Source organism: Camelus ferus, chromosome 3 (assembly GCF_009834535.1).
Source record: "Camelus ferus isolate YT-003-E chromosome 3, BCGSAC_Cfer_1.0, whole genome shotgun sequence".
Lineage (NCBI taxonomy): Eukaryota > Metazoa > Chordata > Mammalia > Artiodactyla > Camelidae > Camelus > Camelus ferus.
Genome location: NC_045698.1, coordinates 93,466,798 through 93,492,993, shown reverse-complemented (window position 1 = coordinate 93,492,993; position 26,196 = coordinate 93,466,798). Strand labels below are relative to the sequence as shown.

The 26,196-nt window shown below is 51.2% G+C and overlaps 1 protein-coding gene and 1 long non-coding RNA gene across 13 annotated transcripts in view; one reads left to right on the top strand and one right to left on the bottom strand.

Moving 5' to 3' along the window:
- Positions 1-26,196, bottom strand: part of JADE2 (jade family PHD finger 2) — a 132,886-nt gene that overhangs the window by 21,268 nt on the left and 85,422 nt on the right. For 8 of the 12 annotated variants that reach the window (XM_014554970.2, XM_014554966.2, XM_014554968.2 and 5 more), the window contains 5 exons: positions 18,983-19,040; positions 16,826-16,914; positions 6,605-6,762; positions 1,905-2,065; positions 1,065-1,276 (listed from right to left, as the gene is read on the bottom strand). In XM_014554970.2, coding sequence (XP_014410456.1) covers positions 1,065-1,276; positions 1,905-2,065; positions 6,605-6,762; positions 16,826-16,914; positions 18,983-19,040 — 678 coding nt within the window. Of the gene's footprint in view, positions 1-1,064; positions 1,277-1,904; positions 2,066-6,604; positions 6,763-16,825; positions 16,915-18,982; positions 19,041-23,974; positions 24,166-24,259; positions 25,974-26,196 lie in introns of those variants that run through there. The other 4 variants (XM_032476748.1, XM_032476749.1, XM_014554969.2 and 1 more) reach the window with 3 other exon arrangements.
- Positions 7,218-18,804, top strand: LOC116662710. The gene is made up of 3 exons (XR_004318716.1): positions 7,218-7,675; positions 14,244-14,246; positions 18,794-18,804. It is a non-coding gene; the product is annotated as an uncharacterized LOC116662710 (long non-coding RNA).

Here is a 26,196-nt window from a genome sequence, read left to right as displayed (position 1 = left end):
TCTTCTGGGAGGACAGTCACTGATCAGAGCTTCCTGATCAGTACCATGAACGCCCTTAAACTGAATACAAACTTGGGGATGTACACTGCCTGAGGACAAGGCCCAGAGCTTTCATCTTTCTTCACAGTGAGCGGGGATCCTTCTGGGCATCCTGAGGGCTTCTGGATCTAACAACTGCTGGGTGTAAGGGATGTGGATGAATGAGGAGGGTGCTACACTGCCTACCCACCTGCCAGCTGGGGGAAGCCCCTCTGAGCTCCACAGGTGCTATTCCAGCAGAAGTGGATAAGGGAGGGCCTCAAAGTCAGGGCCAGAGTGGGTCCACTGAGTTCCAGTCAGGTCTGCTACACCTACAAACAAGGCCCAGAGATGCCCAAGACCCAGAGCCTTGGGGCTCAAGATTAAGAGTCAGGCCACACCCAGTTTATGATACCAATATTAGTAACAAACACATACAGCCCTTACTATACTGTTCTAACCCAAGACTCATAGCAAGGAACTTAATCCTTACTTAGAATTTACTCCTTAAGACTTAAGACTCATAGTAAGGAATTTAATCTTTACTTAAAACTTACCTTTACTTATACTTGAGGAAAAAGAGGCTCAGAGAGGTTAAGAAACATGCCCAAAACCCCACACAGCTTGTAGAGGCAGAGCCATCATTTGAAACCAGGCAGCCTGGCTCCACGCTTTGCTCTCAACCACTACACTGTGCTGTCTCTTTGTAAGTTCAGGATGGTGAGGCGCAGAGGAGGAGGGATGGGTAGGGTGTTCTGTGGGGAAAGTGAGGGAGGCTGACGGGAGAGGACAGAAGGACCATCCAATGGGTGTTTACCCATGTCTGGAGGAGGGGGCTGAACCAAGGGACCCTGGGTGTTCCTGGCACCATGGGCACTCACACCACTCCCTTCCTCCCCCCTTGCCCTCCTTCCTAGGGGCTGTGCCAGTTTTGCTGCACCCCTACAGCCGGGATAACCAGCTGCAGGCGGGGGGATAACCAGCTGCAGGCGGGGGCCTGCCCACACAGCATGAGTACGGGGTGGTGTTGGGGGGGGGCTGCCCACCTGGTGCACGCAGACATTACATTTGTCACAGAAGACCATTTCGTTGCCATCTTCACCCTCGGGGGAGCGGCACACATCACAGACGACATCCTCATCATACTCGATGCCCAGCCCCTCCTGTGTCTCGATGGCCCGCGACATATTCTGGTGGCACAGCGTCTCCAGCTCCTCCAGCACACGCTCTAGGGTCAGTTCGTCCAGCTCTGGCCTCTCTGTGAGGACAGCAGAGGTGGGTGTTAGGAGCCTGACCTTTCAGGAGAGACGTACTCGCCCATCCATTGTGTGCAATGTCTTGGGCCCCAGCTCCATCGTCTAAAAGCTGACTGGGTTGGACCAAGCAATCTCAAAAGCCCCTGGGGCCTGGTGTTCTGACTTTAGACCCTGCTTACATACACACAGATATTATGGAAGTGTCTCTGGGATGCAGCCAGCTCCATGGGAAACCTGTGCTCAAGCTGTGTGAATGGGGGGACCTCAGAAGGTGGCTGAATATGACAGAGCTGGCCCTTCCTGGGGCATGGTGAGCACCAGCCAGAAGGCCCATACCAACTGACTCCAGCCCCACTTGTCATCCGAGACTCCTAGTGCTCACTCACTCTTCATGTAACAATCACACTAACTACAATACTCTCGTGTAAATGACATGCTATTACAGCCTTCACCCGAGAGCTACAAAAACTGAAGCACAGAGATCAGTAATGCAGCAGACTTTCCCCCTAGATCCGTGCAGTGCCAAAGCCCAGTGGTGGCCACTGTCATTTTGAGGGTGAGGATGCTGGGGTTCCAAAGAAAACCCTCCCTAGCCCGCCCTATCCCATTCTTAGCTGGTGGGTCACCTACCCATCTCCTTGAGCTCGGAGTTAATGAGCTCCAGCCAATAGGCGTCAATCTCGTCCAGGTCATAACGGCTGCCCCCTGGCCAATCAGGTTGAGAGCCCTCACCAAGGTCAGAGCTGCTAGGGGACACCTGGGTAGGGGGGCCTTCCAATGGCGGGAGAATCCTAGAAAATCAAGAGAGAGTGTTGTGACGGGGGTGCCCTCATACTCCTACCCTCCCTGGGTCCGGGGGCCTCCAGTGAGTTGGCCAGCCTGGATGAGGAGCTAGTGGGCAAGTGAGGTGTGAGACTTTGATGCCAAGTAGGGCCCGCCTCCTTCCATTCCCTCCTTACACTTTCCTCCTCCCATATGCCCACCCTGCAGAGGCGTAAGGGGCAGTCCAAGTGCCGTCTGGGCAATGCCGGTGCCAGCCACTTTGGGACAAGAGGAGTAGAGCCAGCTGTCCTCCAGGTCCTTCAATATACCCCTCAAAGCTGGGAAGGGGCCAGAGACTGTCCCCATGACCTCACAAGCCTTGGCCCCTCTTCCACCAGTAACCTCAGGGGTGATGAGGAGCCCTACTTGGTTACACTGTTGTGGCTAACACGGCCCCTTTTGGATAAAAGGTGTACTGCCACAGAGGACAGAGTCCTGCCCACACACCTTATCCTTCCCCCGAATAAATGTTACCTGAGTCTCTCACTATAGTGTCATTCCCCCACCCTCCAAAGATCAAGGCCTCCTCCCTGGAGGCAAAGATGCACCTGCTACAATCCCAGGGTGACATCCCAGGTCAGCCCTCCTTCAGGCCATGGCTCTGCCTCTGAGGCAGCCTGGAAGGGCCCTGGCTTCAGCACGAGGTCTCTAAACTCAGCTCCACCACTTAATGCGTGACTCTGGGTAAGCCACGTAACTTCTCTGTGCCCCAGTGAGTTTATACAAAAAATGGGCTAATAATAATATGATCTACCTTTTACAGCTGGCATGAGGATTAAATGAATGAATACATGTAGAGCTCTTAGAATTGTGCCTGGCACACAGTAAGCACTACATGAGTGTGAGTGTGTATTTTAAGCCTGTGGATATCACTTTGCTCCTTCTGAAATGGAATATGAGGCTTTTTTTGCCTTGGGAGGGCACAGTTTCCTCTCTTGGCTCAGCTGTGTGCTGCCCCTCAATTCCTGATGCCAGTTCAGAATGCCAGCTCTTCCCACCCCCTACCAGTTGCTATGGTTATTGCTGTGGAGCCTGGTCTCCATCTGGCCAGCCCTGCCAGGGTTGAGAGGCCCCTTACTTGCCTGAGAGGCCTCCTGGGGTCGGAGGCAGGGCTGCCAGAAGCTGTGACTCAGCGCAGACTAGGGAGGGGGAGGCAAGGCTCTGAACACACAGAGACATGGCACAGCTGTGGCGAGGGTTCTTGGGCTCCAGGAAATGCCCTGCGTGTCAGCAAGAGGGGCAAGAAGGATGGAGACAGGGAGGTGGAATGGCCTCCAGGTCAGGAGGGAGGCCCACAGGAGATTGAGGGAGACAAGGAGAAAGGGAAAGGGCTTGCATGGTACCACCTTTTTCACACACAAAATGCGCAGGTTACAGAAGGTGTTAGATAATGATAATGCCATGATAACCACCTCCCCGGCCCCTGCCTGCCAAAGTCATTTCAAATAGAAGCACAGCTAATACACTTAGTCCTACAAAATTCTGCCTTTCCTCTTGAGGCTCTTATTTGAATTAATACATTCTTTTAAAAACATTGTACTTTGGGGTGGGGGTAGGTAATTATGCTTATTTACTTATTTTTTAAATGGAGGTACAGGGGATTGAACCCAGCACCTTGTGCATGCTAAATACGCACTCTACCACTGAGCTGTACCCTCCCTGCTAAAAATACTATAATTCTGTCACGAGCTTGCTTTGTTTGTGCCCTGAACGTGTGCTTAGCTGGGGTGTTAGATAACCCCTATCCAAATGTCCACCACCTATCGGCATAACTACCCACGCTTGTGTGCTCAGTCAGCTGCCACCTGGTCAGACCTCTGGGGGCCAAGATCACATTCCTTTCTCTGGGAAACTGGGGCTAAAGGGCTCAAAACAGAAAAGGCATTTCCTGTGCCTGGTGAGGCTCTCATCTTCATCTGTTTGGCCTCTTCCAGCTCTGACTATGGAGGAAACTCTCCTGCCAGGCGTGAACTGACCTCACCCTAGGCCAAGGCCTCAGTCTCGGCTGCAGCCAGTAGGGCTGAGGCCAGCTGGGAGGAGGTGGATGGGTGCACTGGGATCTGGAGAAGAGGAGGGATCTATATTCCAGAAGACCAGATAAACACCAGAGGTTGGTTTTGCTGAGCTGAGTCTTTTGGCCACACTAAGGGTGCAGTGCAGGCCCTCCCTTAATTCATGATCTGAGGGTGAGAGGTTCTCATTATCCAGAGAAGTGTCAGATCATGAGGTGGACAGACCTGCCCAAGGGCCAGGGAGGAGTGGGCAAAGTGAGAGGGATGCAGGGGGCCAGGGTAGCAGCTGGGGGAGGGCAGTCAGAGTCAGCATGCCAGGGTGATCAGGGCACAAGACTCTCTTTGGGCCACACAGGGGCAACCCAAGGCTTGTTCCCGTGGCTCGTAATTTCCTGGCCCAGCCCACGAAGCCCTGGCGGTCACGCAGGGAATTCCCCAGAATTTCCCGACTTCCTCATCTACAAAATGGGGACGGTAACATGCCCCGTAGAGGGCTAATACGATAATTAAATGAGAAGATGAGCACATCAGGCCCAGAAGAACAAGGTCTCAGGAACGCAGCTCCTATAACCATTCTGACTGTGGCAGCTACCACACTGGCTTCCTGATGGGGGCTGTGTAGCAGACGGTGCCCCAGGAGACGGAGGGACCAGGCTGGAGGTGGGTGAGGAAAAAGGGGCATGGAGATTCCTCCAAGAGAGCACCCCTCCCTCCTCCAGGTTATCCTCTCCCAAGAGCGTGGGCAGGCCAAGGGTCCTGGCTCCTGTCAGCTTAGAGCAGCCGTGCGTATGCAGGGAATGCACCTAGCAGAGCCAGAGCTGTCTGAACACGTGCTCTCTTCTTGATGTCAACAGATAAAGCACCAACTGAAGCCAAGCTACTGGTGTGGAGGCATCTGCAATTAATTACCCAGGAACCACCTGACGCTGACATCAAGGAGAGAGGACAGAGTACCGGGCCAAGCCTAATCAGGACTCACTTCTCTCTGCCCAGCTGGTGGCCCACCCCTCTGTCTTGTCTTCCTGGGCCCTTGGCATACAAATTCTCATTTAATCCACACCACCACAGTATCAGGCATGTACTATTATTAGCCCCATTTTACGGAGGAGGAAACAGGCTCAAAGAAGTCAGTAACAGGTCTTCAGTCTGCAGAGGTGAGAATGTGAAACTGGCTAGGAGCTTGACCCACATTTCTGGCCCCGGGCAGGGGATGTGGAGGATAAATTCTTTCTCCAAATCCTGCATATGCTCCCATTCCCAAGAGGCCTGGAGCTTCCCTAATTCTCAGAGGGCCACAGACAGGAGCTGGTAGGCACTCAGCCCTCGGGAGCCCAGGAAGATGAGCACTGCCCTACACCCAGTCCTCACTGAGCGCCCATGGGGTTTGGAGTCTGCCTGGCTTCTGTAATCGCTTGCCCAGATCAGGCCTGACACCAGATGGGCATTGGGTGCTTGTGAGCCAGTCATAGGTGTGGCTGCCAGGAAGCATCAGTGCCAATGTCAAAGGAGGTGACTGCTGAGATCTTTGCCCCAGGCCTGGTCAAAGTGGGCCTCAGCAAGAGCCATGGGGCTGCCAAGGCCAGGAATGGACTGCCAATAACACAAGCTAACCAGGCCAGCGGGCTAGTGGGCAGGGGTGACCAGGACAGCAGGCCCCTCTGTCTGAGACATGACTTGGAGGGTTTCCCAGGGTGCAGAAAGAAGCATTTGACTGAACTCTGTCACCAGAGGCCTGGCCCACAGCCACAAGACCGCCTCCTCACAAGAGCACCAGGGGTCTCTCTGACCTACAAGATCAGAAGGCTACAGAACCCAGAGAGGACTAATCCCTGACCCAACCCTCACCCAGCCCTGGCAGGGGGGCCTCCTCAAAGGCTGGTCATAGCAACAGCTTCCTGAGCATCTGATGTGCATGCCAGATACTCAATTCCCTCCCACTTACAACTCCTTTAAAAGGTTTAAGAAGTCAAGAGCATGGCTTATCCCCATCTTAAGGAGTAGTTAAAAGCCTGGAGAGTTCCCTGATGAGATCCTCTGGTGGGACACAGTTTGGATCACAATCAAGCTAATTCATGGCCAGTTTTCACTGAGTGCTCACGTGTGCCAGGTCCTGTGCCCAGGGCCTTCCATGATCACTTCCCTACATCATCTGCATGGCGCACTGTGTGAGGCAGGTGTTATTGTTATCACTTCCAATTCACAGATAAGGACACTGAGGCCCAGGGAGATTACATTTCTGGCCCAAGGTTTCACTGAATGTGAGTGGCAATTTGAACCCAGGTTCTCTGGCTCCAGAGCTGAGGCCAAGCCCAAGCCCTTAGCCTCAGAGGTAAACTGCCAATATTTCTGGAACATTGCCATGTATTTTTAAGGACAAAAGAACCTAAGCGTAAGATGGACTAGAAAGGAATCTGAGGATTATCAGGGCTCTGGCCTGGTCCTAGCCTCCCCTTCCTCCCCTGCCTATGGCCCCCTGGCCTGGGCTGCCCAGCTCACCTCACCACGGGCTCTGGAATGGCCTCTGCCCCAGCGGGCACCTGCACGCCTTTCTCCCATTCCTGTCGCCATGGGTCTGCCAGGATATAGTAGTCATCCGGGCTGAGCTGGTATGAGTCTGGGATCTTCATGGCTGTGATCAAGTCTGTCCGGAAAACCTGTCAGGAGCAAGGGTAGAGAGAGAATGGCTTCAGATTGCCTCTGGGTGGTCGTCTCCACAGGCCAGGGCAGGAAAATGCAAATGCAACTCAAGTGGGCTTTCTGCCCACTCACTATAAAATAAGAAGACAACACAAAAACAGTTGGTACAAGAGTGTATCTTCTCTGAACCCAGCACAGTGCTTTGTGCACAGATCTTCAATAAACATGTTGAATTGACTTTACATGTTCTGACCTGTTCAATGACAGAGTTTGAGTGATGCGTGGAAGTGGACCTCAGAGGGAAGAGGAAAGATTAGCTGAGAAAGGCAAAAATAGTGAGGAAAAATTAGATGGCAGAAGGGCTTCTGTGAATGCAATACTGCCATGGAGTGACTGTTCAGGGAATTTCTGTTGAAGATCAAAAATTACACTTGTAGTTGTAACCACAGGCACAGGTGTAAAGGAGCCCAGGCAACCACATGCCAGGGTCTCATGGAAACAGCCGAGGGAGAGGCTGGGGTTTGGGGCTGCCTAGAGATCAGCTTCCCAATGGGTCAGGGTCTCCATGGTCCCTTAAGAACAAGGACATCAAGCACCTTGCTCTATGGGAGCTCTGAAGGACCAACCTGTGTGCAATGGGGCAGGAGGAGCGTGTGGAATTCCTTCTCAGTCAAGCCCATCCAAATTCCCTCAGGGTCGGGCTGGGAGTGGACACAGCCTCCTGCTTTGGTTTTCTTCTGAGCACCTGCTCACTCTGGGGGAAACTGCTCTTCCCAGCGCTCTGTCTGCTGTCGCCACCTCTACCCTAGAACAACCTGCAAGCCCAGCCCCAGTGGCACTGACAATGCCTCGTCTGTTCTGGTTTGCTTGGTCTCACTGGGGTCCCCACAAAGGGCTGCTGTAGGGCTTGGTGGCAGCTCCAAAAACCATGTGACTTGCTTTGGTACCAACTTTCCCAGTGATTATCACATGAGAATCACAAGTTAAGGGAGAGGTCACATTATGGAGATAAGAGAAACCACCTCAAGAAGTCCTCCAGGCCTCAGACCCAACTCTAAAGCCCAAACCCACTCCCAGGAAGAATCAGCATCCACCAGCCTTCCAGAGGCTCATGACAAGTCATTCAGTGGTAACCTCTGCCTGCGGGAGGCCCCACTCACTGGCTGTGTGTCTCATTTGAATCTAGGGCTGTAACCACAAGGAAGCAACTGAAATGGGGGCACCAAGAGGGCTCAAGGAAGCATCTTGCAGAAATCTAATTAACGTCTGCATCTAGCTAGAGAGGGCCCTGGCTTGCAGAAGGTCAAGTTTCTTTAAGACTGTATTTGCCAATATAATTTAATTGTTAAGACTAACACCCTAACATTTAATTAGTGTGCCAGTGTGAAAAAATTAAAAGATTACGATTAAATGCTAATTAAACGGAAGATAAAATGTGGCAAAGATTTCACAGCCTTGATACTTTGCATATATTATTAGTGAGCAGCAAGAATACAAACTCAGGTACTGGGTGCATCTCTGGTGTCCTCTGGCACCCTCCTTCGTTGGCTGGGGCCTTTCCTAGCTGAGGCCTCTGCCAAGCCCAGCAAGGCTGAGGCTGGGTTATTTCCCTCTGGGCCCCAGAACAGGATGTGGCAGAGGTGAACTGAACCCACAGTGGATTCATGACTGTCTCAAAGTTCTCCCAATCCTGGCAAACCACGTGGTACAACATCTAACGCCCTATTGCTCTGATGCCATGGGGAACTGCCCACCTGGGAAAGTCCGTTACCTCACCTCAAAAACCAACCCTTCAAGAGCCAAGTATCACACTGTGCCCCGCTAAAAAGGCACAGGTGACTTTGAAACTTCTTGCTGTTCCCTCATCCTGAGCTGTAGTTTAAGTGCCACCTCTGAGGATTCCTTCCCTGATCACCTGGAGCACCGACCACCTGACAGAGCCACTTTCCAGCCCACTATCCTGCCTCATCTCCCAGTACTTACACTCCTGAAAATTTAACTGGTGTACTCATGCTGCTTGTTTCCTGTCATCTCTCCTGCCACACCTGTCCTATTCTCTGCAGCATTCTTGGTGCTTGCCAAGTGACTGGCACATAGTAAGTACCCAATAAAGAGTGACTGAGTGGATAATTAAATGAATGAGTGAATTAAAGGGCCCCTCTGGAGTTACCTGATGAGCCCGAGGCCCCAGCTGCCTCCTCAGGCAATGCTTTTCAAGCCCCCACGAACAGGTTAGACACCTCATGGATGGACAGGAAGGGCAACACTATCTTAAAGGTAACAGCCAACACTTAAAGAGCACTGTGAGGCCAGCACCAGCCTAATGGCTGTTCTTGAATTAATTTATTATTAGTCCTCATACCAACTCTGTGAGGTGGGTGCTACCATCATCCACATTTTACAGTTGAGAAGCCAGGGACCCAGGTTAGTTTAGCAACCTACACAAGGTCCTACATGTTGGAAGTAGCAAAGGAACCCAGACAGACAACTCCAGAACAATCCAGCACTCTCCCACAACCCCTGCCCTTCTTGGCCATCTGCTTATAGCCAATGCCCTTGAGTTAACCTAAAGCCAAATCAGGCGGTTTCCCCAAGTGCTGGAATATGTAAATCAGGTGGTGACCTTTTCAAGTTCCAAGTCCTCCAGTGACTCGCCACTGTCTTCTCACTGCCCTCAGGCTGAGCTGCAGGGCCCACCAGTCCCTGTGGCCACATAGATGCAGTGGCAGTCTCCCTCCTGAATACTGTTCACCCTTGGCACGTGGGAGGACCCTGCCGGGACAGACACCATTCTCCCTGCCAAAGTAGGGGTGGCCTGTTTCACCCTTAGGGTCCTAGTCCAGTCCACATTTGATCTGGAAAACCTTCCTCTAAACTCCCACAGTCCCTGTATTAGAATCTCCTGGTTTCTTGCCATGTCTTCCCCACTCGAAGGTGAACTTGGTGAGGTCTGGCCAGGCCACAGGCTGCAGCAGTGCACACAGGGCCTGGCACATTCTAGGTGCTAATAACTAAGACTGCATGGCTCAAGAGCTTCCCATGCACTTGCCACCACCTTTCTGGGTAGCTGCTCAAGGCTACAGCTGGGTACTCTGTATCTCCCAAAGAAACTCCTGTATATTTAGATAAAACCTGTCAACAAATATGGCAACCCAATCATAACCCAAACATCTTTCAGTCTTGAACCGCGAAAGGTTCTGCTTGAAAAGTGCTCACTTACTCTCCCAAAATGCCTTTGAATTATTTACAAAAACTAAACAAAGAATAAAATGGACACTGACGAACTGGAGGCCCTGCCATGGCAAGGAAGTTAAAAGTTGGAAAACAAGCAATTTTTGAAGAATGTGAATGTTTACTATTTTCCTCTTTTTTGGCAGAAATTGACAAATTGTCTTTAAAGGTCTGCTGCCTAGCAACCAAGTTCTGCTGAGCTGCTTGGGAGATGTTAATTGTAGCTTCTTCAAACAGTATGAAGAATGTTTAAAGGTCTACAACTCTAATTTAACAACCAGTGTGAGTGCCACAGGTGCCAACACAGCTCTGAAGAGAGCTGAAGACCCTGCTCTGCACAGATGCAGCGACACTGCTCGTGGCTTGCACTCTAGCACCTTTCACCAAGACTGACAACCACAGCCATTGGAAAGTCTATCTAGCTTTCTGTACCTATCTCCCCAGGAAGAACCCAATCTGGGATCTGCCAGAAAGTATCAGTGGAGTCTGACATGATCTCCAAAAGCAAATAAAGATAATGACAATAGGCAACTTCCACTGTACTTTGCTAAGAGCTCCTGTATATGATCTTAAGATTTATGCATCTTATTTGAATACTTCATCCTGGGATAATGGTTTCTGCTCCCTTTTCTCAAGGGTGAAATATTGTATCATAGTGTATTCAGACCAGGAGGCACCAATAAGTTAAATTACTTAAGGAAAAGCTCCAGCACTTAGCATAATTACAAAATATGATTATTTGTGTAATTATTTGTTTAATGTCCGTCTCCTCTAATAATTAAGCTGCAAGAGGCAGAGGATGGCATGTGTCCTGTTTATCATTGTGCCTGTTTGTGGCACAGTGTCTGGCACATATCGAGTACTCAAAAACACTTGTGGAACAATGAGTGAGTGAATGAACTGCAGGATTTGTCTGAAGTATGACTAAACTCTGAAACTTCGAGGCACAGGGCTGATCCAAAGGATTCTTCCAGGTGGACCTTAGAAACTGGTCTTGGTCACCGTCCCAAAGCCAATGAAAACAGCTTTGGCCAAGACTGCCTCTCCTTGACCTCTGTCCACATCAGAAGTCCCAATGCAAAGCCAGGAGTGGCTCCCTCTCTCTAATCTCCCAAAGGATGTTTGCAAGTCTGTCCTGAAAGAGCCAAATAAAATTACTACCAGACACTTTTAAATCACAGTTTTTTTTTTCCGAGGACCTCATTTCACGAGAAATAATAATAGTGAAAAGGAATTGCCCTGTTACAGGATGACAGGCACTGTGCTACATGTTTTATATATATAATCTCACCAAATTCATATTACCTCCATTTTACAGAGGTGGGGACTAAGGCTCAGAGAGGTTAAACCACTTGTCTGAGGTCTGCACTGTCCTTTAACCACTGCAATGCTGCCTGCAAGCCAGTCAGCTATTTCTTCTTTTAAAAATCTTTCTTGGGTTGGAATCTGATAAAGAGTATCTCAGCCAAGAGCATATTTAGATACTTAAAATTAAGCGTAAAACACCGGAGAAGGGCTCTGGAAACAGCCACCCTCTGCCTAGTTCCATTCAAGCTACCATTAGGCTAATTTGGTCAGACACTTAAAACACACACACACACACACACACACACACACACACACACACACACACACACACACACACACACACACACACACACACACTCTCAACATCTCTTTCTCTTTCACAAGAATAACAGCACTTCCTACTCTTAAAGAGAATTTATTGCACACATTTCTTTTGCAAGACAAGTCCCAGAGGCTGGGAGGCCTTTCCAGCTGGCGGGAGCAGCAATGTTTCCGACTATATGAGAAGTAGATTCTGCCCCCCACCCCAGAGGAAGGCAGTGGGAGGTTCCAAAAGCAGGCGCTTAGCCCAGAGGAAGGGCTCTCTCTTACTGCCTGCCCGCCTCCCAGGGTAGCAGAGGAACTGTTGGCTAGAAACAGGGCTTGAAACCACAGGGGCAAGCAAAAAAACTTTTCTTGGAGTCTCCTGTTTTATCTCTCAAGTTTGTGAGCATTTTGTATTTTACTACAATATATGCCAACATTGTTTTAATATAAAATATATTGTTTGAACATCTGGATAATATATCTGCTCTTCCAGGAACATATCTTATTTATCCTCTGGTTTTGCACCCCAACACAATCTGGCCACCCCTGCCTTCACCCAGAGTAGAAGGGGCCCATTTCTAAAAGCAATGGTTCAAGCAGATAAGCTGCACTCTCACTCTCACTTGCTGCTTTTTCCAAGGGAAGGCCATCTGTATATAGGAACTTTCACAGACAGAACTTCAGCAAGACACCCCACCGGTGGCACGGTGGCAGAGGCTAATCACAAGAGTCACCTCTTTCTCCTAGGCCTTGTCCCAGGGGCGAGAGACTGGGCACTGGTGAAGGACTGCCGTGGTACCTGCAGAGAGGCCCCATTCTCTCATCTAGGGATCTATCTACCCTGTCCTGGGACCATCCAGGCTTCCATCTCAAGGAGGCCAGCTTCACCTCCACTAACTTCTGGGATCTCCCTAATCCCCAGGCTCCACAGGCCTCAGGACAAGGCAGTCACATCTACAGAACAGAAACTGCATGGCAGGGTGCAGAGCAGGGCTCTACAGATGATGACCCTGAGGCTCAGAAACTGACTTGCCCAAGCTCACAGAGCTCCTTAGTGGCAAAGCTGGCTGCACTTCTCAAAACGGACACTTTCCTGTGTAGCACCTGCGTCCTGCTAACAGTCAGACGACAAGCTCCCCAGGGACACAGCCTGCATTTTCTGTGCCCCTACACCAGGCAGGACCCAGTAGGTGCTCTCAAGTGTTTGCTGAGTTTAATCACTATCAGTAGTTCTAGGATCCTAAAAGCCCATGTCCCTGCCAGTGACTGACTCCTAGGGACTCTGACTCCCTGAAAACACAGCTTTCTGCCTCAGGACAGCCTCCCTGGGGGAAACCCTCACTTCCTGGTCTGTCTGTTCATCTGCCTCTCTGCCCCAGGTCTGAGGGAGACATAGCCTCAAACAGCAGCCTCCAAACCACAGGGCTAGCCTCTGGATCTCTTCCCGAACTGCCCTTCACACCCTTGCCAGGCCAAAGGCTTGGCAGAAACCTGTCAGTATCCTAGCGACTGTGGGAGAAGGGGTGAGGTGGGGGATGTCCCCACCCACACTCCTTGCCTTTGCTTAGGTCACTGAACCAGGCTGGAAGGCCTCCCCTCCCTCATTCAACCTCAGGGTCTTCCAGGGAGGACCAAGCCAGAAACTCCTGTCTTAGCAGATCAGGGAAAAGTCTATGGCAGTAGTTCTTAACCCTGGCTTCCAGCAGGAGGGCTCTCAAAAACTACACTTACCTGGGGCCCCAGTCCAGACTATTCAAATCAGAATTCTTGGGGATGAGGTGGGATGGGGGTCTGGTATTGGTATTTAAAAAATAATCTCTGTTCTGTGATCTCCACCAGGCTCTCAGAGATGACCCACAAAGTTACGGTCATGCTATTTGGTGAGACAGGCCAGATCAGAAACCCAAGGCCTCGGCGTGGTTTATAGGCTAATACCACCTCTCCAGGCGAGGCTAATCCCTTCCTCTCCTTCAGAACTGGCCTGGCTGACTTAAGCCCCAAAGGACAGATTTCAGCTTTGTTGGGATCCTGCTGGCAAGCAGAGGAAGGCAGCAGCCTGTGTCCCTGGGGTCAGGCCCACCTTTTCCCTCCACTGCCAAAGAGGATCCTGGGACAACTTCAGACTTTGTGCACTTCCACTAAAAATCCTAACCCGGCATTTCAGGAATCCCAGGGCCTGTCCTGTACTCCCAGTACCAAGGCCTGCATTCCCCTTTCACTCAGGCTGAGGGAGGCCACCCCCGGTTAAGGGCCAGAAGGGAAGCTGGGCCTCGAGGCCTCAGCCCTGTCCAGGGTCCTGACTCCTTGTCAGAGCACTTTGTTCCAGCTGGGGGTATCTCCCGCTGGTGTAGAGAGTGCCCCTTGATTTGTACCCTCAGAGTGCCAAGGTCACCCCAGGGGCAGGCCCGCCAGTCTTGCCTCAACCCAACCCTAGTCCTTTCCATTGCTGGCAGCTGCTCTACGTGCCAGTGTTGCTGCCATGCTAAGTACTCCTGGTCCTGAAATCCCCACCCATCACTGTCCACCTTCACAGATGAGGAGAGGAAGGAAACCATGGGTCCTTTGGGTCTGTAGCCACCAATAAGGGGCTCCTGCACCACATGCATCGACTTGCAAGCACCGAGGCTGGGAACTCAGGCCAGACTGAGAGGAGATCGTGTAAGCAGCCTGAAAACCACTGCACAGGCTTCTTGCTCTGAGGACTGAGCAGAAGGGACTCCAGACCCCCTTTCACCAGGGTGTCCAAAGCCCTCAGCCCCGAGGCCCAGCAGACTATAAAGGCCTTTCTATCCAGCCTGAGCACAGAAAGAGAAGGGACAGCCTAGTAAGGAGATTTAGTACAAACATCATCTGCCGCCAAATCCTTGCTTTCATCTCCGCCTTCTCATGAGCCAAATAATTTGGAAGCTTTCATTGATGGTTTCCTCTCTGCCCCACGATAACTTGGAAGTTATGCCGGCTACGGCTCAGCCTCCTCACTTAGGGGACAAGGGAAACCTCTCAGGCTGCTCTCCAGCCTGCTGTGGGAGGAAAAGCTTGTCCTTGGCGACAGTTCAAGGCGGGGAAGGATTCCTCAGCCCTCCAGGAGCCCAGTGCTTGAGGGCGGGTGTGCCCAGTCAAGACTCAGAGCCCACTGAGGAGGGTCTTGGGCTTCAACCCAGGAGGGTGCATAGCCAGTCCTCAGCAGGGCTGGGGATCAACACCCTTGCAATGCTCTGACAGTATTTTTAGATGGGGAAAGGTTCAAAGGCCCTGCACTGGAAAACCCAAGAGGCAGGGGAATTTTCAGCCCCATGCAAATCACTCTTTCCCCTCAACATTTGCTTGACACCTGTTTTCTCCCAGCCTGCCTGCCTATCCTGAGGCGGGTGTAGATGGCAGCTCTGCCCCTGGGCTCTCTACCCAGAGAGGAGTCCCCTCCTTCCGCTGGTGCTTGGAGGAGAGTCAGGGGAAGAGACTAAGCCAGCAGCAGGAGCTCCCCAGAACTTCCCAACTCTTCTCCTATCTGAATAACCCCTGAAAGCAGGGGGCAGGTGGGATTCTCAGAGGCCCATTTGGAGAATTCCTGCCTCCCTGGACCAGAAAGGCACAAAAGGTGGCTATTGTTTTACTAATTCAACCCTAGTAGTAATTGGGAACCCCTGTAGATCTTAAGAAGAGGGTGGGGTGGAAGACTGGAGGAGTGGTCTCAGGGGCTCCCAGGGTCCTAGCACACTGCCTCCTACTTCCCAGTGCTCTTTTTCTTCTTTTACTGAAGTATAGTTGATTTTCCCAGTGCTCTTGAGCACATCCCTTCCACCCACTGAGCAGGGCTAGACCAGGAGGATACTGAGAGCCTCAAGAACAGCATCCTCCCATGCCCACCTCACCCGCTGCCTTCGTTCCAGTCCTTACTGCATTCCTAGAGATACCTCCTTCCATCTCCAACCCTCCCCTATAGGGCCAAGGGAGGGCACTAGGTTGGGGGGGGATGGGAAGCTTTAGGTCTCAAAAGTGCACCCCCCCACACACACACACCAAGGGAGAGTCCAGGGTAGGCCAGTTCTTGGAGGAGGCAGGGAGTCCTTTTTCAAATGCTAGGTTCTGCAGAAGACCTCCCTAGCAGGCTGGCTAATGACAGCAGCCCAGGATTGCCCCTGTGGTGAGGGTGAGGAGAGGAGGTAGGCAGGCTCAGAACAAAGATACCTTCCCTCAACCCATGCCAAGTGCCCGGCCCCAGAACTCTGAGCCTTCCCACCCTGTTGGCCCCAAGAACTTCACATCTTGGCTATATAACCTTGGGACCTCCAGTTTCCTTATTATAACAGAAAAAATTAGAACTCTGGGCTAGTTTTAAGGATTAAAAAAGTAGTGTTCAGACCAGTGTCTGGCTACTCTGTGGGCTGCACCACAAAGTTTCTCTTAAGAGGCAGATTCAAAACCCCCCTTTTTGGGCACTCAATGCCCTTGCAGCCTCGTTTGTGCCAAGGGTCTCTTCTGTACCTGGTGCAATGCATTGAAAATGGGGAGAGAGCATTGAGACCCTAGGATGTGATTTTTCAGGGGCTGCAGGAGGCAAGATTGCATGTCCATTTTTCTACCCACCTCCATGCTCTTCTCCACAGCTCTAGAGGCCATAAACACCTCTACCTGCCACAAGAAACATCCCTGGTCAAAGTAAGGAAGGCTTAAGGTGTTGGTGCATGTGAAATGAGCATAATAAGGAGTGGATGACCCAACTGGATGATTCTGAGGACTCCATCCTTCACCTCTGTATCAGCAAATCCTGTCACCCTTGGCAAATCCAGTCTCCAAAATGTCCCAAATTCTACCGCTTCTTACTCCACTGCCATCACCCAGCTCTAAGCCACCACTGTTTCTCTCCTAGACAACTACCGAAACACCTTCCCTGCTCCCACCCTCGCCTCTCATATTCCCTTCTCCTCAAAGCAGCCACTGGGACCTTTTATTAAAACTTCAGACTATGTTATTACCTGGCTTATGATCCTTGAAAGGCTGCTCCTCTCACTCAGATTGATGGGAACATCTTTACCACAACTATAAGGCTATGAGAGCTGGCACCCCCACCACGTCCTCTCATTCATTCCATTCAGCCACACCGGTGTCATTTTGCAATGACTGTGCCCTCTTCAGGAATGCTCTTCCCCCATAGAGCCCTCCCTCTCCACAGGTCTCTGTTCCTGTCCCCTCTCCACTTCCGTTTCTTCTTTCTCCAGGACACTTATCACTACCCACCTCTGAGGGTTTCTTTTCGTTCTGCCGGGGCCAGCCCGATTTGGTGTTGCTGGGCAGTTTGGAGCATCTTGATGCAGATGTAGCGTGACCTGCAGAGAGAGCACAGCCCATTAGGGGCCCCCTGGAAGGCCTGGAACACCACCCAACCATCTCCAAGGAAAGGAAGTCTGTAAGTAAAGCTCTGCCTTGAATGTTCAGGAGGTGCCGACCTCTGTGAGCACCTGGTGGACTGTCCCTTCTCTGGGCCTCTCCAATGATGAATGGGGACATGAAACCTCCACTCATCAACCAGAAGAGGCTTGGGAGATAAAAGGCAGTCGGACAAGAACTTAGTATTAGTTTGCTGTGTAATTCATAACAAGTCCCTTACCCTCTCTGGTCCTCTGCTTCCTCCTTGGTAAAAGAGGGATATAATAAGTCTTCCATGGCCACTCTCCACCCCCACTGCAGAACAGACACCTGGGATGATGTCCAGTGAGTATACAGAGGCAAGACAGGGCAGTGGGAAGAGATCTGCTCTAAAGCAAACCCACAGACTGGGCTTGAGCCCTGGCTCAGCCATTTACTATCTTGTTACCTTGGGTAAATGAGTCTCTCTGAGCCTTGGTTTGCTTTTCTATAAAATGAGGGTAAGAGAATAACTATCTTCAAAGAGTTGTTGTGAGAATTAAATGACATCACGCCTGTAAAGTCTAAGCACAATCCCTGGCACACAGCGCTGCCTCAATAAACATTATCTATTACCGTGAGGGTCCAAAGGCCCTCACAGATTACACTCAGGGTGGCCTCCACCCCAACAGGTCAGAGGAGCAGCAGCCATGGGTGGGTAGTGGTAGGGACTGGTGGGAAGGGTGTTTGCCTCAGCCTGGCCCAACTCTGATGCAGATAACAGGGCTCAGCTGCCCAGATGCTCACCAGTGCAGGTACCTGGCCTTCAAGGGTTCCTTTGCCTGCAATAAACTTAGAAGCAGTGGATACAGTTCTTGGCTCTACTGAGACAGGCCACAGGCAGTGTGGCTGCAGCCACAGAGGGCCAGATACTGTGATCTACTGCCACAGGGAGGAAGGGCTGGCCAGGTCAGATACCAGAGCCAAGTTGAGCAAACAGACCCCAAGGGACAGTGAATGAAACCTGGAGGGAGGGAAGGGCTGGAACCTGACTTCTCATCCCAGCGCACATGTCCTCAGGCACTGGCGGGTTGCAGAACTCCTGAAGCTCTAAGGGGCCTTGGAGAGCTCCCTAATCCCAGCTGCTCACCACATATGTGAACAAACTGAGGTCTATAGTTGCAGGGCTCCAGGCCCGGCCTCCCTGGCAGTGCAGTCTCTTCCTCAGCCTGGGCTTCCACCAGGGTGCACAGCTAGCTGGGATCTTCCTGGCAGTGTATCTCTCCTACACAGGGCAGAATGGAACTCTTTACTTCAACTGGCTCACACAGCCCTGGGTTCCTGGGGCATCTGAGAAGAGCTGCCTTCTACTATCAGAGAAAAACCTTTTTCTGACACAAACTTCCCTTCTCTCCCCCCATTTTCTACATGACAATGTCCCCCACCCAGATATCCAACTGATACACCCAGCCCACACACAAATCTACCTGAGATTTTATTGCCAAGATTCCATGAAAGTCAGACTCCTTCATTTAATTTCTTCAGCAAACATTTACTCATCACCTATTATGTGCCTGATCTCGAGGGATACTGCAGTCAGCAAGACATGATCCTTCTTATCAAGGAGCTTACCAGTGGTTAGGAAATAATACTTGTCAGGTAATTATAATAAAAAGTGACAGGTTTTCTCTGTTATGTGGACACTTCCATAGGACCCTGACTCAACAGGAGGGCCAGAAGGAAAGGGATGTGTTCCAGGTAGCCAGGAATAGCATATGCAAAGGCCCAGAGGGGAGTTCATCTGGTCCAATTGGAGCAAAACACATGGAGCTGAGAGCTAGAGGGTAGAAGGGAGTAGAGGGAAGAGGACAGAAAGGCCCTGGAGGCCATGTGGTTTGGTATGGGACTTTCTTAGGAGCAGAGGGACCTGGCCTGATTTATGCTTTCATCCACATGGAGACCATGGGGCAGTGTCCCCCAAATCTGGGCCTGTGGACCTGATAATTATTCAAATGCTTTTCTGTAGGAGCCCCAAATGGAAGGCCTTACTGTCAGTGGTGTCAGAGTTGTCGCTGCTGATGGAGTATTTTCGCCTCTTCTCTTCCATCTGCAACAAAAGGCAGGCCCCATTATACTCACAGGCAGCTTGGGAAATCCTCAACCTCTCAGAAAATTGCCCCACACTCACCTTGCTGCAGAGAGAGAATGAGAACAAGGCCATGCCCTAGTCTTCACCTCAGCCAGCCTCACCCTCTGCCCACCCCACCTGCTGGGACCTTGAGGGTGGGAGAGGGGGCCACATCTCCCACCTACTGAGCCCAGAGCCTCAGGCAAACAAGAGTCTGGTTGAAGACAACATAGAGGTTAGCAGCCCCAGAATGAACAGTGACTAGGACCCGCCCAGCCCAGCTTCCACTCAAGGAAACTCAGGCCCACCAGAGAATCCACTCCCACCTGCAAGTTACAAGTGGTGCCCTGCTGAGGAGGAAGGGCAGAGGAAATAAGACTTGTTCTTCCAGGAGGATTGGGTTATCTGAGCTGATGGTCAAGCCAGCCCAGACAGCACCGAGAACACATCCTGAAAGCAGTAGCCAGAGGGGTGTGGAAATCGGGTGGGGGCAGGCTCCAAGCTGGGTCTCTGAGACACACCAGGCCCAGGGTGACTGGTCTGGGCTGAGCTGCCCTCCCTCGCCACAATGTCCTTTTTCAGATGAAAGTATGAACCCACTTTATCTCCACTACAGCATTTAACTTCAAGTTAATAAGGGCTACTTGCCCATACTGAGCTCTTTCCCCTACCCACGCTACCTTATGTTCCTAACAACCCGGTGAGTTGTGAGCTATTAGCTTTATTTACTGAGGAGGCTCAGTGCCTTGTCCTGCTAGTGACTGGCTGAACTGGGATTTGAATCCACGTGGTCTGATCCCTGAGCCCACACCGAGCTGCCTTTGTGCCCCCGTCAGCTCCTGCCTGTTGGAAGTGCTCTCCCACCCACTACTTCCTCTAATCCTGCACAGTCCTGGGTGGCAGAGTCTGCTCTTGCCCCCTCTTGGAAGGGAGCACACCGAGTGGCTTGTTAACCCACCCAGGTCTCACAGCTAGTCAGTGGCCAAGTCCTAATATGAAAACAGACCTGGGGCTTGGGGTCCAGAGTGCTTTCTACCATGTTCCTGTCAGTCCGGAACCAGGGCTGCCTCATTGCCCACAGCAAGGGGCAAGTAGCAAGTGTCAGTAGGAATAAAGCCCTGCAGTCCATTCCAGCTGCAGGTCAGCCAGGCTCCCCACCCCTACTCGGAATCCCATCTGTCACCTGCTGACACCCCAAGTCTGCTCATGCTGAGCTGTGGGGTTTCCTTTATTTTACTGTGACTCTGCAGAGACTAGGGAGCACTGACTGTCTAAGGTAGGGTGTGACACCCAAAACTCTGAGGTGCCCAGGAGGACCCTCCTGCCTTGAACTCCACCTTAGCCAGGAGCTTCTCTCCACCCCAACAGCAGGATCAAGATGACAGGAAGGTTCACTGGAGCTGCTTGCTGCCCAGCTCCAAAGGTGCAGGCAAAGTGCTCTCTAGAGGGTGTGGAGATACAGAGAGATGCCTGGTGGTGAGCAGCATGGATGCCAGGGAGTCAGGAACAATGAGGGCTAAAACTGCTAAGCAGTCATTGCTCAGGAAGGAGGGTGTCCTGGTACACAGGAACCTCACTGAAGCCTCAGAACAGCCCTTTGGTGCTGGTGGGCATGACAGTTGCTTCCGTTTTGCAGGAAAAGGAAAATGAGGCTCAGACCACAGTGCTTGTAAGAGGTCTATCTGACTCAGGAGACCATGCTCCTGACCTTTAGACTTCCTTGCCTCGAGTGCAAGCAGTCCAGTGGCTCAGGTCACAGACTGAATGGGGCAATAATGCTCCACCATCCACAGCTGCCCAACCTCACTGTCCTCTGGGGTCTGAGTGCAACAAAGGTGACTTTAACAGAACTTTGACTCTACCCTACATCTTGCCAACCCAGCCCTGTCACAGGTGGGGTAGGAGTAGCAGGAGAGGTGCTATAAATGCACCCACCTGTTTTCTCCTGCAATCCTGTACATTAATTGCATTTCTCTTCATTTCCAACAAAGAGGACACTTTCAAGCCAGGCTCTTCCAAAACATAAAAGCAGCAGCTTTGGATTCAAGGAGGCCAAGTTCAAATTCTAGCTTCACCCCTCACCAGACCAAGGACATTGGGAAAGACACATCTCCCAAAGGACACAGTCTGGATTTGGAATTTTACATAAATCTCCTGAACTTAAAATGCTGGCAAATGATTCAGAATTTTTAAAACACTTTTGAGAGGGCCAAACTAAACACATCTGTGGGCCAGAATCAGCTGATCAGAGTAAGTGAGAGCAGTATAAAGCACTTAGCACAGTGTCTGGCACTCCGTACGGATGCTAATTATTAATACAATGACAGACTCAGGCCAGGTGGACAGTCCTCCTGCCAACCCCCATCTGAGAAGCTCCTCAGCAGGGCAGTGACCCTGTACAGTAAGGAAGGTCCCTACAACAGTACCTCTTGACTGTCAATGCCCTTCTCATAATGCTATTTCCTGCTGCCCAGGACCAGTGCCTGTCAGCCTATAGACCTGCACCCCATCCTCAGCCAGCTCCCCACCCAACTTGCCCTCCATGAAATACCCCAGAGTCCTCTTAGGCAGAGTGTTATTAAAGGAGCAGACTTAGTGGCGGTTTAACTGGAATAATAACTAGGCTTCAGAGGGAGCCACTGTTTTGCTTCTTTCCTTTGAACCAAGTCTGTTCCAAGTCTGTCCCTACCTCAGGTGAACCTCTACTGTCAGTGGCTAATAAAGCCCCAAATGAGGCCTGGGCTCCCCCTGTGGGACAGCCCTTTGTCCCATGAACCCCTCTCCAACCCAGCAAGGGGATCAGGGAGGACTCTTCTACCAAAGCTGAAATTCAGGGATGTACATGCAGATAGATGGGCATGGGGATGCTAAGACTTGATTTTGGCTTCTGGTTTTCCCTTTCCACTGGCTCCTCCAATCTCTCCCTAAGCCAAGGCCTGCTCTGGGAGAGTACCTCAGTGTCACCAGGCACTTGCTTTTAGGGACAGAAAGTCCTCCTGAAACCCTACCTACAAAGGAAACTCTGGGGAAGAAAGGGTCCCCTTTTCCTACCAGTGGCATCGGCCCACTTGCACTCCCACACCATTCCCCACATGGAGACACAGACAGCTCCTCTTTGGGATTGTGGGTGTCCCAGAGTTCCCTCAATGGAGCAGCAGCCCACAGCCTGGCTGTGCCTGCCTCCTCCACCCCACTGCCAACCTGTGACATGTCCAGGGGGTGCCCCCTCCAGAACACACCATGAATCCAGCCATCTTTCCCCTATCTTTACTGCTACTACACTGGTCCGAGCCAGTCTCATTTCTTGCAGGACTCCTCATTTATCTTCCACTATCACTCCCTCATAATACAGGATCCACACAGCAGCCACAATGATCTTCAAAAAGCATAAATCAGATCATGTCATGCCCTATTTAAAATCTTTCAAAAGCTTCCTGCTGATCAAAGGACAAAACTCAAACTTCCGACCATAAGACCCTACATGATCTGGCCCCTCCTTATTGCATATCAAGAACCATCCCCTTTCCTCACCATTTACCAGCCAAGTCGGCCTCCTTTCAGTTCCTAAAACAAGCCAAATACTCTCTGCTTCAAGATCTGTGCACAAGTGTGCTTTCTGCCTGAAACGTTCTATGCAGTCTTGGCATGTCTGACTTTTCATCCATCAGGTTTCTGCTTAAATGTCACAGAGGTCTATGGCAATTGCCTTATCTACCAAAAGCCCACCACCCCATTATTCTGCTTCTTCGGAGAAGCCATCACAATTTGTGTGTTGATCTACCTGTTGAATGTCCTTCTCCTCGGGAATGTATGTTGCATCAGAGTAAAAAGCACAACTGTCCAGATCCCTGCTGGAGCTCCAGTGCCCCCTTGAGTTGTACCCAGCACATAACAGGGGCTCAGCACAAATGGAGTGTGTTCTTGTCCCCTCCTGCTAGAAGTGTGGGGTCACACAGCCCAGGCGGCCTGCAGGAGCAAACACCCCAGCCCAAGATTTCCGTCCTGTTTGCACAGTCCGCCTTCACCATCTTAACCTCACACATTTTCCAGGAGGCTTTATTTGGTTGGGCTCCTGGCTAATGATCAATGTCAACTCAGTAATAGGGCAGCAATTTGGTGGCAGATGTTTTCTTGGCATCACTAGCCAATGGTTTTAGTGGGGGCCTCGGGCCTGGACTTGAAACACCAATGCCAATGCCAGCCCCCTTTAAAAACCTCTCCGCAAATAAACTCAAATAAACACCCTGGGCCTCCATTAACGCCCTTCCAGCTGACCCTGGAAACAGTGGGCCTTTCAGGCCTGCTACTGCAGCAGCTCCCTGGGCAGTTAAAACACCCCAACCTGGCCTCCGGCCTCTCCTCTCTAGAAGCCACCAGGCCTGCCCTGCCCACCACCACACACAGCAGGATTTCATCTTCCTCCTTAAAAAGGGGGGGAAAGGGCTTTCAAGAAGGCAATTTACCATTCCAGACACAATCTTTCAAAAAGAAACAAAAACTCTCCCTGTCTGAGGCAGACCGCTAAGGCGTGTGTGTAATAAGATGCTAATACAATTTAATGATATTTCGGCTAGAAAACCTGTCCTTAGAGCCTGCTTGTGTCGGGAAGGCCAGACATTCAGAAAACAAGAGCTGCACGCTCTTAAACCGTTTTAAACGGGGGTCAGAGCCCCACTCTTTCCTATCTCTCATTAACTTTAATGCCTTCTCAGGGACAGTAACCACATGACTGAAAATGATTTTGTACACACAAATCCTTAAACTTGCCTCTCCCAGGATGGGGGAGCCTGAACCTTCCTCCAACACCCATTACTGCCCACCTGCAATTTCAAGTGTCCCAGAGATAGGGGGCATCCAGCTCCCCTAGACACACTGCCCTCCCCCACCCTCCAGACCCAGTTCTGGGGACATACCAAGGGGATCCTGGGAGACAGAAATCTCCCAGGGCTTTGTCTATTTTGTCCTTCAGCACCTTCTCACCCTACTCTCCACCTCAGAGAGGCCAAAGCTCAGTCTGCTGGCTCCCACAGATGGCTGCCCATTGGCAACTGCAGAGTTGTTCTGATTCCTTCTTCAGAGAAGGGAATTGGCTCTCTGGCCTAGCCTAAAGGGGAGAGATCAAAGGTCAGCTGCATTTGGGTCCTACCCAGGTCATTAATAATAATAGTAAGAATGGTTAATACTAATCAAGTGCTTACCACATGCCTGACTTGAGGTGTAGTCATCTTTACCAACATAGTGCTTAATCCACACACCCACCAAGAGGTAGGTACTGTTATTGACCCCAGCTGCAGATGAAGAAACTGAGGCACAGAGCAACTGCCACAGCTGGTGGCTGCAAAGCCAGCATTCAAACCGAGATTGTCTGACATCAAACAGTATACCCCATCCCAGGGCTACAATGTAGAGTGCACAGGCCTACAACTCCAGAGTATGGCTGGGGTACTCCAGATTCCTATGGGTCATCTGAAAACCTTCCTGGGTTCCTAATTTTTGAGACACATGGTAAGGGTCCTGTGTGAACGACAGGGAGAGCCACAGGTAGTCCCCTCCTCAAAACTCTGACTTGGCCTCCCCTTAGAGAACCTAAAGGGAAGACTGTGAGGTCACAAAGAACCTGCTGGATGAGCTGTGAAGAATCTGAACTAGAAGTCTCTGACTTGGGTTTTGGGTATAAGACAAATACTTCCCTGAACCTGGAACACCAATTAACCAGAATACCCTGCCCCCAACCTTAGAGATGTGGGAATCAATGCCCTCAAGACTAGGGGCAAGGGGGAATCTAGGAGCTGGGGATCAGCAGTCCCACCTCTCACCTGTCCATGAAAGCAAAGCAGATATTTCTGACAGCCTCATGGATCAGTGTTATTGGTCATTTAGCCAGGCAGTTTAGGGAAAGGAAACGCACACTGGATGGGAAATGTTCTGGAAACACTTGCTGCATCCTGAGCCTAAACAACTCTATCCTTAAACACTTCATCTCCAAAAGTGCTGGGGAGACCTTGGGCTAAACAGTTTCAAAACCAACATTCACTGCAAGTCTTGCTGCCTAGGGTGAGGACTTCCCTCAGCGAGGCATTTGCTGTGGAACCAAATGCTTTTCCACTCTAAACAACAGCCAACAGCACTTGGGACAACTGAGAGGCCTCCAGATCAAACAAACATTCCTTTTTTTCCCTACCATGCAAACTTTCTCAATAAATTATTCGCCCACTTCGGATCAAAGCCTGTTTTTGCAGCCTGTGACCTAAAAAGCAAATAGCATCTCTTAAACATGAAAGCCCTCCTCCCTGCCTGGGTTGGCTTTATTACTCATTCCTTCCCCTTACAGTTATTCTGTTGTTATTTTTCTCCTCTGCTTGTTAGATCATTCTACGAGTCCCAACCCGCCTGAGGAAGATGGGACAGGAGGGATGGTGCCTTCACTTGGGGCCCTAAGGTGGGAGAGGAAGTCAGTGTAGGGGAGAAGCCAGCACCCTGGGAACCCAGGAAACAGAGCCAGGCTGGGTTGGCAGCTCCCTGTCCAGCCCTTCTGCCAAATGTCCTACTGGGAATTTTACCAGTTAAGGGAGGGAGTAAATGCCACCCTGGGAGGAGAGGCCAGGTGGCCCTACCACTACCCAGGCTCAGGACTCAGTTTGCAAACATAAGTGTTAAGGGGACCTCCTGACAGCCTGTCTAGACTCAAAGCTCAGGGCTCCTTTCCCTTGCAACCAAGGCAAGACAGCAGGTCAGCCATGCCCACTCGGCTCCTCCCCATTCCCCTTGGCACTGCTCAGAATCATGATGCCTCCTGATGACCCCCTGCAAACTCAGAACCTATATGAAACTTTGTCTTGGAATACTGCAGTAGATGGGAGGTGAAGGGGTGGGAGAGAATGCTAAGTGAGGTGACAAGGTTTGGAAAGCTGCAGAGACCAGAAGCGCCGGATGCAGCGTGCCCTTGGGACTGAGCAAAGGGAAACACACCCCTTCCCGCCCCCATCAGCACAAGGCAAGAGACCTGCGGCCAAGGTGCTCAGGAAAAACGTCCCGGCCCGCAGTAGAGGCCAAGGGGACTGGAAAGGGGGTGGCGCGCGCCTCCAGCCTGCCCCTAAAGGAAGTCCGCGGGACAGCAAGCTGGAGGCGCGCCGGC